This window comes from Nerophis ophidion, linkage group LG19 (genome assembly GCF_033978795.1).
Source record: "Nerophis ophidion isolate RoL-2023_Sa linkage group LG19, RoL_Noph_v1.0, whole genome shotgun sequence".
Classification (NCBI taxonomy): Eukaryota; Metazoa; Chordata; class Actinopteri; order Syngnathiformes; family Syngnathidae; genus Nerophis; species Nerophis ophidion.
The window spans coordinates 31,962,088-31,976,219 of NC_084629.1; the positions used below are offsets into that span (position 1 = coordinate 31,962,088).

At 40.5% G+C, this 14,132-nt stretch overlaps 1 protein-coding gene across 3 annotated transcripts in view; it reads left to right on the forward strand.

Moving 5' to 3' along the window:
- LOC133538320 (sentrin-specific protease 6-like) overlaps positions 1-13,811 on the forward strand; it is a 46,766-nt gene extending 32,955 nt beyond the window's left edge. For all 3 annotated transcript variants that reach the window (XM_061879852.1, XM_061879854.1, XM_061879853.1), the window contains 9 exons: positions 1,839-1,955; positions 2,029-2,145; positions 9,779-9,874; positions 9,952-10,130; positions 10,199-10,233; positions 10,297-10,340; positions 10,403-10,471; positions 10,541-10,691; positions 13,391-13,811. In XM_061879852.1, coding sequence (XP_061735836.1) covers positions 1,839-1,955; positions 2,029-2,145; positions 9,779-9,874; positions 9,952-10,130; positions 10,199-10,233; positions 10,297-10,340; positions 10,403-10,471; positions 10,541-10,691; positions 13,391-13,531 — 949 coding nt within the window. In that variant the 3' untranslated portion in view covers positions 13,532-13,811. The remainder of the gene's footprint in view (positions 1-1,838; positions 1,956-2,028; positions 2,146-9,778; positions 9,875-9,951; positions 10,131-10,198; positions 10,234-10,296; positions 10,341-10,402; positions 10,472-10,540; positions 10,692-13,390) is intronic.
- The last annotated feature ends 321 nt before the right edge of the window (positions 13,812-14,132 follow it).

Genomic DNA, 14,132 nt, shown 5'->3' on the forward strand with positions numbered 1-14,132 from the left:
AATGTACTACAGTCCATAGTTCAACTAAAATGAGCTGACGCTGACACATTGATCCTGCTTCAAACATTCCCTTGCATGAACTTTCTCAGCCACACGTCCAATGAATAAAGAGAAGGGCTAGTTGTTTTAATTTTACAGACACACAAAGGTAATTTTCTTTTATTTTTTTATAATAATAGCATTTGCATTTTTGGTAAAACTGAACATTCGTTTTAACGTCAAATAACGTTGATGATTCCATGCATTTGAAGTTACATAACCACCACATAATCTGTGTGGTTTAGTGGTGCCATTGCACATACACTGACAATTGGCACAATTCAATTCTTCAAAACCACATTCACACAACGTTTTCTAGCAATAACAACAGTCTTTCATAATTATTGTATTGAAGTTGCTGGTTGGAAGATTATTCAATTTGTATGATCAACTATGCAAAAACACTTTATATGTCTCTTGCATCCAGGGAATAAGCGGTAGAAAATGGATGGATGTCTCTCGCATTAACTAGAGGTTGAGAGCGCCCCCTGTAACCCCGAAGGGAATAAGCGGTAGAAAATGGATGGATGCTTGGGATCTATGTCCCTCGCATTAACTAGAGGTTGAGAAGTGTAATTACACCCAAAACAATTTTCCTTAATTGTCAAAGGGAGATGCTTAGTTAGATTCATTCAATATATGCGGTGAAAACATTATAACATGTTAGATTTTCAGTATATTAAAAATATGTTTTACAATGGGAGACCAATATGGGCAAAGGGGAAATGAAAAGGAAATGTTTCTCTCCTATTCGGAATAACTTTGCAAAAAGTGCCAAGGTGCCATTTTAAAGAACAACTATGTGGCCAAAGTTTCAGCACATCCAACATTTAAATTTAACTGGTTTATCAAAGATGGAAAAGATTAAAACGCAAAAAATGTAATTCTTTGGTCAAGGCAGATTCAGGATTAGGCGTCCTCGTGACTCGTTATAACAAATGCCACATGAACCCTGTAAGATGCGACCAAAACATCTGCTCTTACTCGTGAGCTTTAGCACTTAGCCGGAGGCGGACCTTTCAACCATGGGCAGGAAGACAGTGCCCATTGATACGTTGATTTGAGGTACAAGTGTTTTGAGTTAAGCGCTCCGTGACAGAAACAATTAAGCTTGTAAGTTGAGGTACTACTGTACTTCCTTGGTTCATTTCTGGTGACCTGTTGGCCCCTCCCCCTTAAACACATTTTAATACCACTTTCTGGATTGTTGCTTGTCTTTCCAACTTCGTACAGTAGATGGCATCGTAACTCTGCTTCTTAACACACATAATACCCACCTGCTCTGACAGAGAATAAGAAGACCCAGCAGGAAGAATCAGAGTCGCCAATTTAGTCAATAAACATTACTCAGACCTATCCAAGCTGTTTTTTTCAAAAAAGGCAACAAATCATGCAACCTTTTTTTGTTTTGTCGGGCATTTTTGGAGAAGCGTAACATGAGACAAGAACATCATAAAATAGGATACAAATAGAATATTTTACATATAGGATTAGATGAGACTAAATTGTGATCATGTCAACAGACCACAGTCTCTCCTCAGGGATGTTTACTCCTCTTCACCCTGACCTAAGACTGCAGATGTTGGTTTTGCTTGTCATTGCTCCCCTTCTGACTTTGGCCTTAAATTCAATGTCTTATCATTCATTTGTACTTGAATAAAGTCCTAATTTTACAAGTTAAGTCATTCATAAAAGGACTAAGGAGGTTAAAGTTGTATTTTTGCAAGAATCAGTTATGATATTGCAGGAAAAGAAAGTCCTAATTTAAGTACAACTTTCTTTTGGTTCCGTGTGCTCAGGTTGATCCAGTTCCCTCCGCCCCCCATGAAAGGTGGCATCACCGTGACCATGGAGGACCTGCAGTGTCTGGACAGCGGGCAGTACCTCAATGACGTCATCATCGACTTTTTCCTTAAGTGAGGCAGACCACTTTCAAGCCAAAGTCTCTCATGCCGTGCCCACTCAAACGTGTGTGTCTTCTTGACTCAGATACCTCCTCCACAAATCGCCACAGGCCATCGCCGAGCGCTCGCACGTCTTCAGCAGCTTCTTTTACAAGCAGCTCACACGCCGGGACAACGCCAGCGAGGGCAGCATCACTGAATCGTAAGTTTTTTGTTTGTCCTCAGTATTAGTTCAAATGTTTACCCCTGAGAGCCGAATATAGAAAAATTAAACTAGAGGTGCTAAATTAATGACGCTGAATTAATGACTTGTATTCAGCATTTTTTAATGGGGTTAATCTAACTTTTAATCAATGAAGTTATTGTCTTGGTGTACCTGTGACTTGTCTCACTTGACTCAGGTCCACACCAACATGGATACTTAAAGGCATACCTATCTCTGCATTTAGACCTCTTGTCCAGATGCAAGCGCATGCTTTTGTCCTTAAAAACGCAGACTTTTGCAAACACTGGCCAACGTGTAGGGTTCCAAAACTCTCCGCTCAGCCTGTGTGCACACAGCACAAATGGAGACGTGTACTCCTCTGATGACGTAATTTCCAAAGCTGTACAACACTGTGCTGCTTTTAAACACACTATAAGAGGATTTTCTGTATGTTTGAATGTAAACATGCTGCTTTTTTTCACTCAACATTGATAAAAGACGCATCAAAATAGGCTTTGCGACACTCCCGCCAGCGACAATGAGTTAGCCGTTTTCAGTGTTGCCGTTAACGCACTTTTTGTGTCTTTTTACGCATCGAAATCAGAAAGGACGCACCTTTTTTTTTACCGACCCTGCCTTCCCTAGGTCAAAACTCCAATCTGCTTGTTTTTTTGTTTTTTTATCGATTATCGCTTTCTGCCGGTGTTTTTTTTTGTTTATTGTGACAATGTCAGTGTCGTGACATGGAGAAGACAACCGTCAAATTTCTGTCCCCGTTCATTGAGTTTTTATTGGTCGTCTTCAAAGTACTGACATTTCTGGCACATTTGATTAAATTTTGATTCGCCGAAAGTTTTGTCAATAACAAATACTGCCTCAGTTTGCACTCTTACAACAACACTGCGAGGGGCTGTCAAATAAAAGACTTCATGGTAAATGTTAAGGTGAGTGTAAAGTCAACCTTTTTAACTTAATCTTATGCCATGTCTTCAGTAAATGAGTTGTTTTACTCTTTGTAAATCCATGGAAACTTTATTTTTATCTCCCGTTGGATCGACATCGTTCAAGGATGGAGACAGGCTGGCTTTTAGTTTCAAGCCAACCAGCACCCGACCAGACTCCTCCACCCCAAAAACATACTAGGCAGGTCAACAAATGGGGCAAATATGTCCCTTTTGAAGTGTTAATGTGCGAGGAGTGTTCAAAAGGAATCTCATGGAGAAGTGGCTGATAAGTTAGGAAGTGTCACTCGCGTTGCTGACAGTGATGTAATCATTGTTTTCTGATGCAGAGATGCTGACTTTGCGTTATGATAAACACGCATGCGTCGCCAGGCTCTGCTTTTTATCGTTATCAGGTTTAATTTTTTATTATCTATAGCAGGGGTGTCAAAAGTGTGGCCCAGAGGCCATTTGCAGCCCACAGCTAATGTTTTAATGCCCTTCGGCACATTCAAAAATACTATTAAAATAAAGAAAAACATTAGAAAAGTGGAATAAAAATCTTACAGGTAACATGTAATTTAGAAAAAGTTGCAATGTTGACTAATAAAACAAAGCTGGTTTTGTTTTCTTTAAAACTGTCATTGCTCAAAACATAATATTGAATCCAAATCTATATTTTTATGAATTATTAACCTATCCAAGGCTCCGATTACTTCAAATCAAATATTCGACTTTGAAAAATATTTTTTTGGAAGAGTTTGCATATTTTGTGTGTTTGCCATAAAAAAATAAAGTTTTCTTTGACAAAAAGGGCGGAAATCAAACAAAAAAACATTTAAAAAAAAAAAAACCCTGAGAATTGATGGATAGATCTGAAGTTGTTGTAAATTCTAGACATTTAAGCGTTAAATGTATGTATGCACTGGCACACCATTATCATAATTTCATGACTGAAGCAAAAAACTTTTTACACTTTTATACTGAATTAAATACACCTACAAATTATTAAATACAAATATAGAAAAAACTGTCGGCAGCGGTGAAGTTTAAATCCATGAAGGAAGAAGAAAGCGAATAAATGTTTATAACTGAATACATTCACATATGCATAAAAATGTGTTTTCTTTTGTATTATTTTTTTTAAAGAATTAAGTAGCGTTTCTGACAACCTTTTTCCAAAACACAACAACCTTTTTCCAAAACACAATATAGATAGAATGTGAGGATTGTAACAGGATAATGCATACATTTATTATTTGTTTTCAAAACGGTTACAAAAAAGTGGGACCCCAAAAATTTACTGTGGGACCACATGTTTATGACTATCGCTGTCAAATCTCTAGCTCAGGGGTGCCCATTACGTTGATTGCGAGCTACTGGTCGATGGTGGAGGGTGTGTCAGTCCATCGCCGGCCAGGCATTAAAAAATAGACCGAAAAATTAGTGATCATCAATCTTCATTATGACGTCACATTCGTCACTTAATTGACATTCACGGCACCCGAGGATTTTATGAGATGACGCTGGCTACTGCCAGATCATTATTAGGAAAAATGACCGACAGGAAGGCAAGGAATACTTTTTATTTCAGCAGACATTGTCAAAACTCTAAAGACCAACCGCTCAGTTCCTATCTTCTCAATAAAAGTGCCGCTTCATCCTGCCTGCGCTAACACAAAAAGAGTCTCAGAAAGCTGGCGTGCACAAGTCTTCTGAGACTCTTATTCCAGTCAATGCAAGTCATCAGAATCAGGTATCTATATGTTAAACATGCTTGTATTATAATTTTTTATTATCAATAAAGTGATATATTACATGTACTGTATATTAAAGGCCTACTGAAACCCACTACTACCGACCACGCAGTCTGATAGTTTATATATCAATGATGAAATATTAACATTGCAACATATCCCAATACGGCCTTTTTAGTTTACTAAATTGCAATTTTAAATTTCCCGCAAAGTGTCGTGTATGATGACGCGTGCGTTTGACGTCACCGGTTGTAGCGGACATTATTTTCCAGCCCGATCCAAGCTATAAGTAGTTTGCTTTATTCACATAATTACACATTATTCTGGACATCTGTGTTGCTGAATCTTTTGCAATTTGTTCAATTAATAATGGAGAAGTCATAGTAGAAAGATGGAGGTGGGAAGCTTTGAGCCTTTAGCCACAAAAACACAGCCGGTGTTTCCTTGTTTAAAATTCCCGAAGATGACGCTTAACTCTGGATCAGAGCGGTCAAGCGAACATAGATCTCCACTACATGTCAACCGGTAGTTTTTGGTGAGAAAATTGTGGAAATAAGTCGCCCCTTACCGGAGACATCAGCAGAGCTTGCGCCGTCCATGCAGCTGCCGTGACTTCCCTCAGAGACTCTGGCGTCAACATACCCGTGGCCACACCTCCCGACTTCAGGTACTATTTAATCCCACTAAAACACTAGCAACACAATAGCAGATAAGGGATTTTCCAGAATTATCCTAGTAAATGTGTCCTAAAACATCTGAATCTCTCTCACTGCCCTCGCCTTTTTTTTCTTTTTTTTAAAAATTTCTTTAATTTTTTTTTTTCTAGTCTTTCACAATCTTTCATCCTCGCTCAAATTAATGGGGAAATTGTCGCTTTCTCGGTCGGAATTGCTCTTACTGCTGGTGGCTCACATTATAAACAATGTGAGGATGTGAGGAGCCCTCACACCGGTGACGTCACGCGCACATCGTCTGCTACTTCCGGTAAAGGCAAAGCTCTTTTATTAGCGACCAAAAGTTGCAAACTTTATTGTCGCTGTTCTCTTTTAAATCCTTTCAGCAAAAATATGGCAATATCGTGAAATGATCAAGTATGACACATAGAATGGACCTGCTATCCCCGTTTAAATAAGAAAATCTAATTTCAGTAGGCCTTTAATGTGTACAATATGTTTATAATACATATAGTGACATATTATTACATATAGAATGTTTACATTTCATTTATAATCCATATGGCGATATATTATTACTTCCATCCATCCCATCCATCCATTTTCTACCGCTTAATCCCTTTCGGGGTCGCGGGGGGCGCAGGCGCCTATCTCAGCTACAATCGGGCGGAAGGCGGGGTACATCCTGGACAAGTCGCCACCTCATCGCAGGACCAACACAGATACATTATATTTATAATTAACATAGTGATATGTTTTTACATGTACAATATATTTCTAATCAATTTAGTGATATATTTTACATGTAGATTATATTTACCGTATTTCCTTGAATTGCCGCCGGGGCACTAATTAATTTAAAACCTCTTCTCACTACTGCGCTTATCAAAGGCATGCGGTAAAAGTAAGCATGCGCTAATTATTTTAAAACCCCTTCTCACTTCAGCACTTACCAAAGGTATGCAGTAAAAATTTGAGTGTGATGTAAGCTTGGACCTTAAATCCTACTGAATAGCTCTTAATTTTCTTTCCTTTATTTGATTTCAAATTACCGGTATTGAAATCAGCCTCCTCCATTTTGAAAATGATCACAGGGGAAGTGTCACTCGTGACGTCAAAAGTTTGACCAGGCGGTAATACTAAGCATGCGCTAATTATTTTGGGAAGCGAGTTTGACCCGGCAGTAATTCAAGGCTGGCGCATACTATATGCCCTGCGGCAATTCAAGGAAATACGGCATAATCAATATAGTGATATATTTTACATGTACATTATATTTATAATCATAGCATATGTACATGTAGGAAAATGTTTTAATCACGTGTGCCTCATAAGTCTGATGGTGGATAAAATGAAACTATGGGCCAGTCAGACCACATATCCCTGCTACTCATCCCAGCATGCTCCCACCACAACAAACACCATCAACACCTGGCCTGAAGGTGCCACTGAAAAGCTGCAAGACTGCTTTGACACCACTGCGTGGGAGGTCTTTGAAGACGAGGACCTGGAGCAATACACATCAGGATACTGGGCTACATCAAAGACTGCACAGACTCTGTTACTGTAGATAAGCGTGTCCGAGTATATCCCAACACAAAGCCGTGGATGACGAGAGACAGGTGCAGAGGCTGCTGAAGGAGAGGGACACCGCGTTCAGATCTGGCGACGGGGAGCTCTACAGCACTGCCAGAGCCAGCCTGAAGCGTGGTATCAGGGAGGCTAAGGAGGACTACAAAACAAAGATTGAGGTCTGCTTCCAAAGCAATGACTCCAGAAAGGTATGGCAGGGGGTCCAGCACATGACCAACTAAAGGCCCAGCAACCTCCCGGCCGGCAGGGGAGACCGCCGGCTGGCAGAGGAGCTGAACACCTTCTACGCCCGCTTTGAGGTAACACCATCGGAAGCAGTCACACCTCACTCAGTAGTAACACCTCACCCAACAGCCACACGTCAATCAGCAGTCACACATCACTCGGCAGACCACAGCAGCCTCACCCTTTCAGTGACGGAGCACGAGGTCAGACGCACACTGAAAGCTGTGAACCCGAGGTCCGGCGTCTCCGGACGGGTGCCGAGAGACTGCGCTGATCAGCTGGCTGGTGTCCTCACCGACATCTTCAACCGGTCCCTGTCCCAGGCACCCATACGACCCTGCCTGAAAACCTCCACCATCATCCCGGTCCCTAAGAAAAACACTGCCAGCTGTCTGAACGACTACCGACCAGTGGCACTCACTTCTATCACAATGAAGTGTTTCGAGAAACTGGTCCTGACCCACATCCTCTCATCCCTACCGCCCGCATTGGACCTCCATCAGTTTGCCTACCGAGACAACAGTTCTACGGAGGACGCCATCGCTTCAGCTCTCCACTCCGCCATTGTCCCACATGGAGGGGGGGGCTATGTACGGCTGCTCTTTGTAGATTTCAGCTCTGCATTTAACACCATTTTACCTGACAGACTGGTGACCAAGCTAGCAGACTTTAGGAATATCCAACACCACCTGTCTCTGGATTAAAGACTTTCTGACCGACCGCCATCAGAGGGTGAGGATGGGCACCCACACCGGCTCACCTCAGGGCTGCGTGCTGAGCCCCCTGCTCTACTCACTCTACACCCACGACTTCACAGCCACCCACCGGCAATCACATCATAAAGTTTGCAGATGACACAACGGTGATGGGCTGCATCTCTGGGGTGGACGAGACGAGTTGGAGCAGCTGGCAGTGTTGAGCAGGGTGAACAACCTGAAGCTGAACCAGCTCAAGACCCAGGAAGTGATCTTGGACAGCAGGAGGAGAAAAACTACCATACAGCCCCTGTACATCGATGGGGGCTGTGTGGAAAGAGTCTCACCCCTACGCTTCCTGGGAGTTTACCTGGAGGAGGACCTGTCCTGGATGACCAACACCACGGCCATTGTCAAGAAGGTACAGCAGAGGCTCACTTCTTGAGAGTACTCAGGAATCAACATCTGAGACAGGATCTACTGGTGTCCTTCTACCGCTGTTCTGTGGAGAGCATCCTCACATACTGCATTTGCGTATGGTTCTGCAGCTGCACAGCAGCAGAGAAGAAAACTCTCCAGAGGGTCGTCAACTCGGCCCAAAAAAAATCATCGGGTGCGCCCTCACCTCCCTGGAAGAACTGTACAACTCCCGCTGCCTGAAGAAGGCAGCCAACATACTCAAGGACCCATCCCACCCCGGCAACAGCCACTTCGAACGGCTGTCTTCCGGCAGACGTTTCAGAACCATGCGAACCCGCACAAATAGATTCAAAAACAGTTTCTAACCCTGGGCCATAACTGCACTAAACGCAGCTGCAATGTAAAAAAAAAAAGTAAAAATAAGATAAAATAAAAATAAAAACTCCCTCATGTGCAACATGAGGAAGCCACCGGTCAATCACGATCCGGGACTGTGCAATCAGTGGTTACATGCCAACTGAACAATATTTACCATATTTATTTACATATTTAAGCCACAATAAAAAGCCTGCACAGCATAGGAGGTAGGAAATACTGACTCCCACCCCCTCAGCACACTGGGAATCAGCATTACTCCTCTCTAGTCAGTTTTACCAGTCACCTTATACTTTTTACTGTCTCGTTTTTTACATTGCCTCTTAGAGTGGTCTTAGGCCATATTGTATATTGCATATTGTGTATATTGTGTTGTTTCTGTATATTGTGTGGTTTCTTCTTTTTTTAAAATGCAAAGCACCTCAGGGAAGCAACCTAAATTTCGTTGGACCTGTAATGCACAATGACAATAAAGATCATTCATTCATTCATTCATTCATTCATTCATTCATAAATAAGTTCATGATCTGTGGTCAGGAAAGTCAATCAAATTAACACTTTTTATATGGACCTAATGTTTTATTCTTCTAAATAAAACCTACTGCATCTGTTTAAGTCTGTAAAAGTTATTTTTGTTTAAATATATATCTTATCTAATATTTTAATAAAATTGAATGTAAATATCTCTAATTGTGGGTGTTTGTAATTTTTTTACATGAGATAAAGAATAATTAAATCATAATCAACAATATATCATTATATAAATATATGTATATATTTTTTTTATGTCATTTATTATATCAATTTATTATATAATCGCTTGACAAGACTAAATGAATAATAACCCAGACAAGATATGCAAAGCTATCTAAATAAAGCAACCTTTCCATCTTAGCAAAAAAGTCATTTATAAAACCTCCGTCATACATTTTGTATTCTTGTGCTTTCAGCTGTCAGAGGCAGAAGCGTCACCAGCGAGTTAAGACGTGGACACGCCACGTGGACATCTTCAAGAAGGACTTCCTGTTTGTCCCTGTCAACCAGGAGTAAGTCGCCATCCAACATGGCGGACGACACTAATGCTCCCAAACATTGCAGTCATGATGATAGTCTTCTTTTGAAGGGCTCACTGGTATTTGGTGGTCATTTGCTTCCCCGGACTGGAGGAGCCCACGCTGAAGGTCAGGGCAGGAAGGAGCCACAACAAGACGGGCGAGTCGCCCAAGGAAGAGGAGGTGGGAGGAAGCTCGACTGACGCTACAGCGCCGCCGTCCACGTTGTACCAAAGCAACACAGAGACTGGTATCTGCTCTATTTAGCCACATTGTCCCCCTTTTGACGTCTCGTAATGTTTACTTCCTGTCTTGCAGGAAAGGATTCCACTGAAGTCATTCCCACTCAAGTGGTGAGTTCAAATGTATGACACCATGATTTCTACAATCTTCAATTTCTTGCTTTTCTTTCCTAGAACTGCACAGAGCAGACCTGCAGCAGAAAGATGATTTGTGAAAGGTAAAAAAAGGCATTTGCTTTTTTGGGAGCTTTGACGTGAACATGTCCTGTCTTGATTTTAGGCCGTGTATTCTTGTCATGGACTCCCTTAAGCTGTCTCTTCACGAGCGCATCTTCAAAGTGTTACGAGAGTGAGTAAGAACTCTTTGCAGCCTTTGTCCATTTCCACAGCAGCCTAACTGTTTCATCCCCGCTTTTAGGTACCTGCAGTCCGAATGGGAGGTCCGCCGCGGGTCATCGAGGGACTTTGGCCCCGACCAGATGACAGGCTCACACTGTAAAGTTCCTCTGCAGGACAACAGCAGCGACTGTGGGCTCTACCTGCTGCAGTATGTGGAGACCTTTCTCAAGGTATAAACTTCTCATGTTATTGAACCAAATGAAGGAATTTATGAGAATAGAGGTCAAGTGTTACAAAAAGAAAGATTTAAAAAACAAAAAAAAAACAGGGGAATAGTTACTTTTGAGAATAGTTGAAGTTTGACTGTTGTCATTAATTAAATGTCATATGGTTGAATGTGCTCAAAAAGTATTGATACACAGAATTCTTTTGGCCAAGTTTTTTTTTAACAACTAAAATAAAATGCTACACTGTTAAAAAGCCCCTCTACAGTGTATAAAGTACCAATGGTTGTCACACACGTGTGGCGAAATTATTCTCTGCATTTGACCCATCACCCTTGATCGGGGGGAGCAGTGGGCAGCAGCGGTGGCCGCGCCCGGGAAGGGCGCAGTGTGAAGTACCGTATTTCCCTGAATTGCCGCCGGGGCGCTAATTAATATATAACCTCTTTTCACTCCTGCTCTTACCAAAGGCATGCGGTAAAAGTAAGCATGCGCTAATTATTTTAAATCCTCTTGTCACTAAAGGCATGCAGTAAAAATTTGAGTGTGTTGTAAGGATACCATCATGAAAAGCACATTTAATTAAAAAAACGTTATCATGGTCTTACCTTTATGTAACGCATGTGTCAAATACATACATACATTTGTGGAGACTTTTAGGCTCTTGCCTTTCTATTTACTCTTTGCGGCTTCCTAGTCACGTGACCACCACAGTCCAATCAGCTATAGTTGTATGCCAGTAGCAGGAAGTGATTGGTATGCTCTAGCTCTATTTAGTCTTTGGGAACTTGGTGCTCTCTCCCTGTCATGTGACGAGGGAGAGAGCACCGAGTTCCCACGCCGCCAACTCCAGCGTGCCCTGCCTGTCTGTCGGACCGTCGGCTCCACAGGTATATTAATAAAACAAAGCTGCTTACTGGCCTTTTGAGCATTCCGGTATTCAATAGCTTGGACATAAAAACCTACTGAATAGCTCTTAATCTTCTTCCCTTTGTGCGATTTCAAATGACCAGTATTGAAATCAGCCTCCTCCATTTTGAAAATGATGACAGGGGAAGTTCATTCGTGACGTCACGAGTTTGACCCGGCGGTAATACTAAGCATGCGCTAATTATTTTGCGATGTGAGTTTGACCCAGCAGTAATACAAGGCAGGCGCATACTATATACACGGCGGCAATTCAAGGAAATACGGTATATTGCATGTTTTCTATGCCTCACTGACAGTGTTCTGGTGTCATTCTCTGTTCAGCGGTCCTTGAACACACCATAAAAACAGGTCAACACAGAAACAGGAACTTATACAAATTCATTGTCTATCGCTTGTCCCTTTCGGGGTCGCGGGGGGTGCTGGAGCCTATTTCAGCTGCATTACAATTTAAAAAGATGGGTTTGACAAAAACAGATTATCTTTGAATCTCAGTAAAAACTAAAATAATGTAATTCCATGACAGTAGAAGAGAAAGTCAAACACAATAGGACATTAACAGATTACACATTTTGTGTGTATTAATAGTTGAGAAAATGAACAAAAAAACTCAATAAAATAAACAAACTGGCAAGAAATATGTCAATATTGAATAAAACAAATGATATACTTGACCAAAACGCATTCCATATTTTCTATTGCTCGTCAGTGTTACCATAGCTGAGTTTTTGTGCAGAGCTATGGGGAAATAAGTACAAAAGTACACTTATTCCCTTAGCATGTTACAAAAAAGGAAGATGAGTTAGAACAATAACACATACAGTGATTACAAGACAAACGCCACAGTTGACATACTTCACACTAAAATTCACAATTTCTCTGTGATTATTGGTCAAAAGCTAATGAAGATTTTGGCAAAATGAGGGTAATTTGTAATTTTTGGTCATTTTGTGTATATTGTTGCGTGTTAGAGTGCCTGCTGGTCACTTAACACTGCATATGAATGTAACAGCAGTGTGCGGCAAATATGGCTGCAAGATTTGTTTCACATAATAAAAGTATGTTTATTTTTAAGTTTATCAGCTGGAGTGTGTTTAGAAATACATATATATATATATATGTATATATATATATATATATATATATATATATATACAGTAATATTGTAGTTTATTTCATCAGAAAAACTAATGTAAAAACAACCGTTACATGCATCCAGGCACAGCTGCACACATCTTTGGTAGCAAAGATGGCGTCTGTTGTTTAGTTGGTCATACTCTTCTTACACATGACTCTGACACGCCTGCTATGTGGGCTCCATCTCGTGGTACCCCATTTGATTCAAGTACAGTGTTTTATTTTCTTATATGCAAACACAATATTACTGTTCAAACTGTGTTTGTTACAATGGCCAAAAATAATTAACCTACTCGTTAAATAAATAATAGTTTTAATAAAAATTTAGGCTTACTATGCTACCATATTTTACTGTGGGTTCATCATGGTGCTATCCTGTTTGAGTTTGCTCTGCTTATCAAAGGGGATCGAATTATCCTACATAATGGGATTTTTGGGTTCACATTTATATTGAACAAGATCCATAGTTGAAAAAGTATTTTAAGGAAGAACATTTCCTATAAGAACTAAAAGAAAGATGAAGGATTTGAAAAGAGGGAGCTTGTCCAGGAAAATGTTATTTTGTTGTGACACATTAGGGAACAATTCATTCCTATTGTACAAGAACAACACTGAAAGAAATGTGCTTCTTGTACCTGCAGGACCCCGTGGTGCACTTTGACCTGCCGCTATATCTGCAGCGCTGGTTTCCACGACATCACGTGCGTGGGAAACGAGACGAAATCCGCAATCTGGTGCTGCAACTTTATCGCCAGCAGAACTTGAGCAAGAAGCAAGAGTAAGAGTTTAGCACAGTGAATCTTCGCTCATACTGAGCGACACATTTCAGCAGGAACTCTACTGGGGACTCATCTTCATGAACCAAGGAGCCTCTCGCTTCTACTTTTTAACTCAACTGTACATTGTCTTCTTTAGCCTAGAACTTTTTTAAAGGATGTTTTTTTTTGTTTTTATAAATATTTAATTTTTACTCCCTATCACGTCAAAATAATTAAAGTGTGTCCATGGTGTTGCAAGTTCCAAATGTAGTTTGTGTAACATAAAACTCTTCTTTGGAATTCATTTGGTCAGCTCATTATTGTTCATTCTTTCACCTGAATGGTATCGGTTTTAGTATTGGTATTGGTATTCATATTGGGCCACAAGGTACGATAGAACTTTGCTGAAATGGCGAATTCCATCCATTTTCTACTGCTTGTCACTTTCTAAAAGTCATATTTTAACAGTATATTTGTAATATTACAACAAATTATTATATAAAAGTTTTTAATTTCATGACTTAAGTCACATCACAAGAAAAACATTAAAATGTAACAATAATATATTACAATTTGATTGTTTTAATTGTATCTGGCTCGGCATTTTAGACTAAATTGAAAAGCT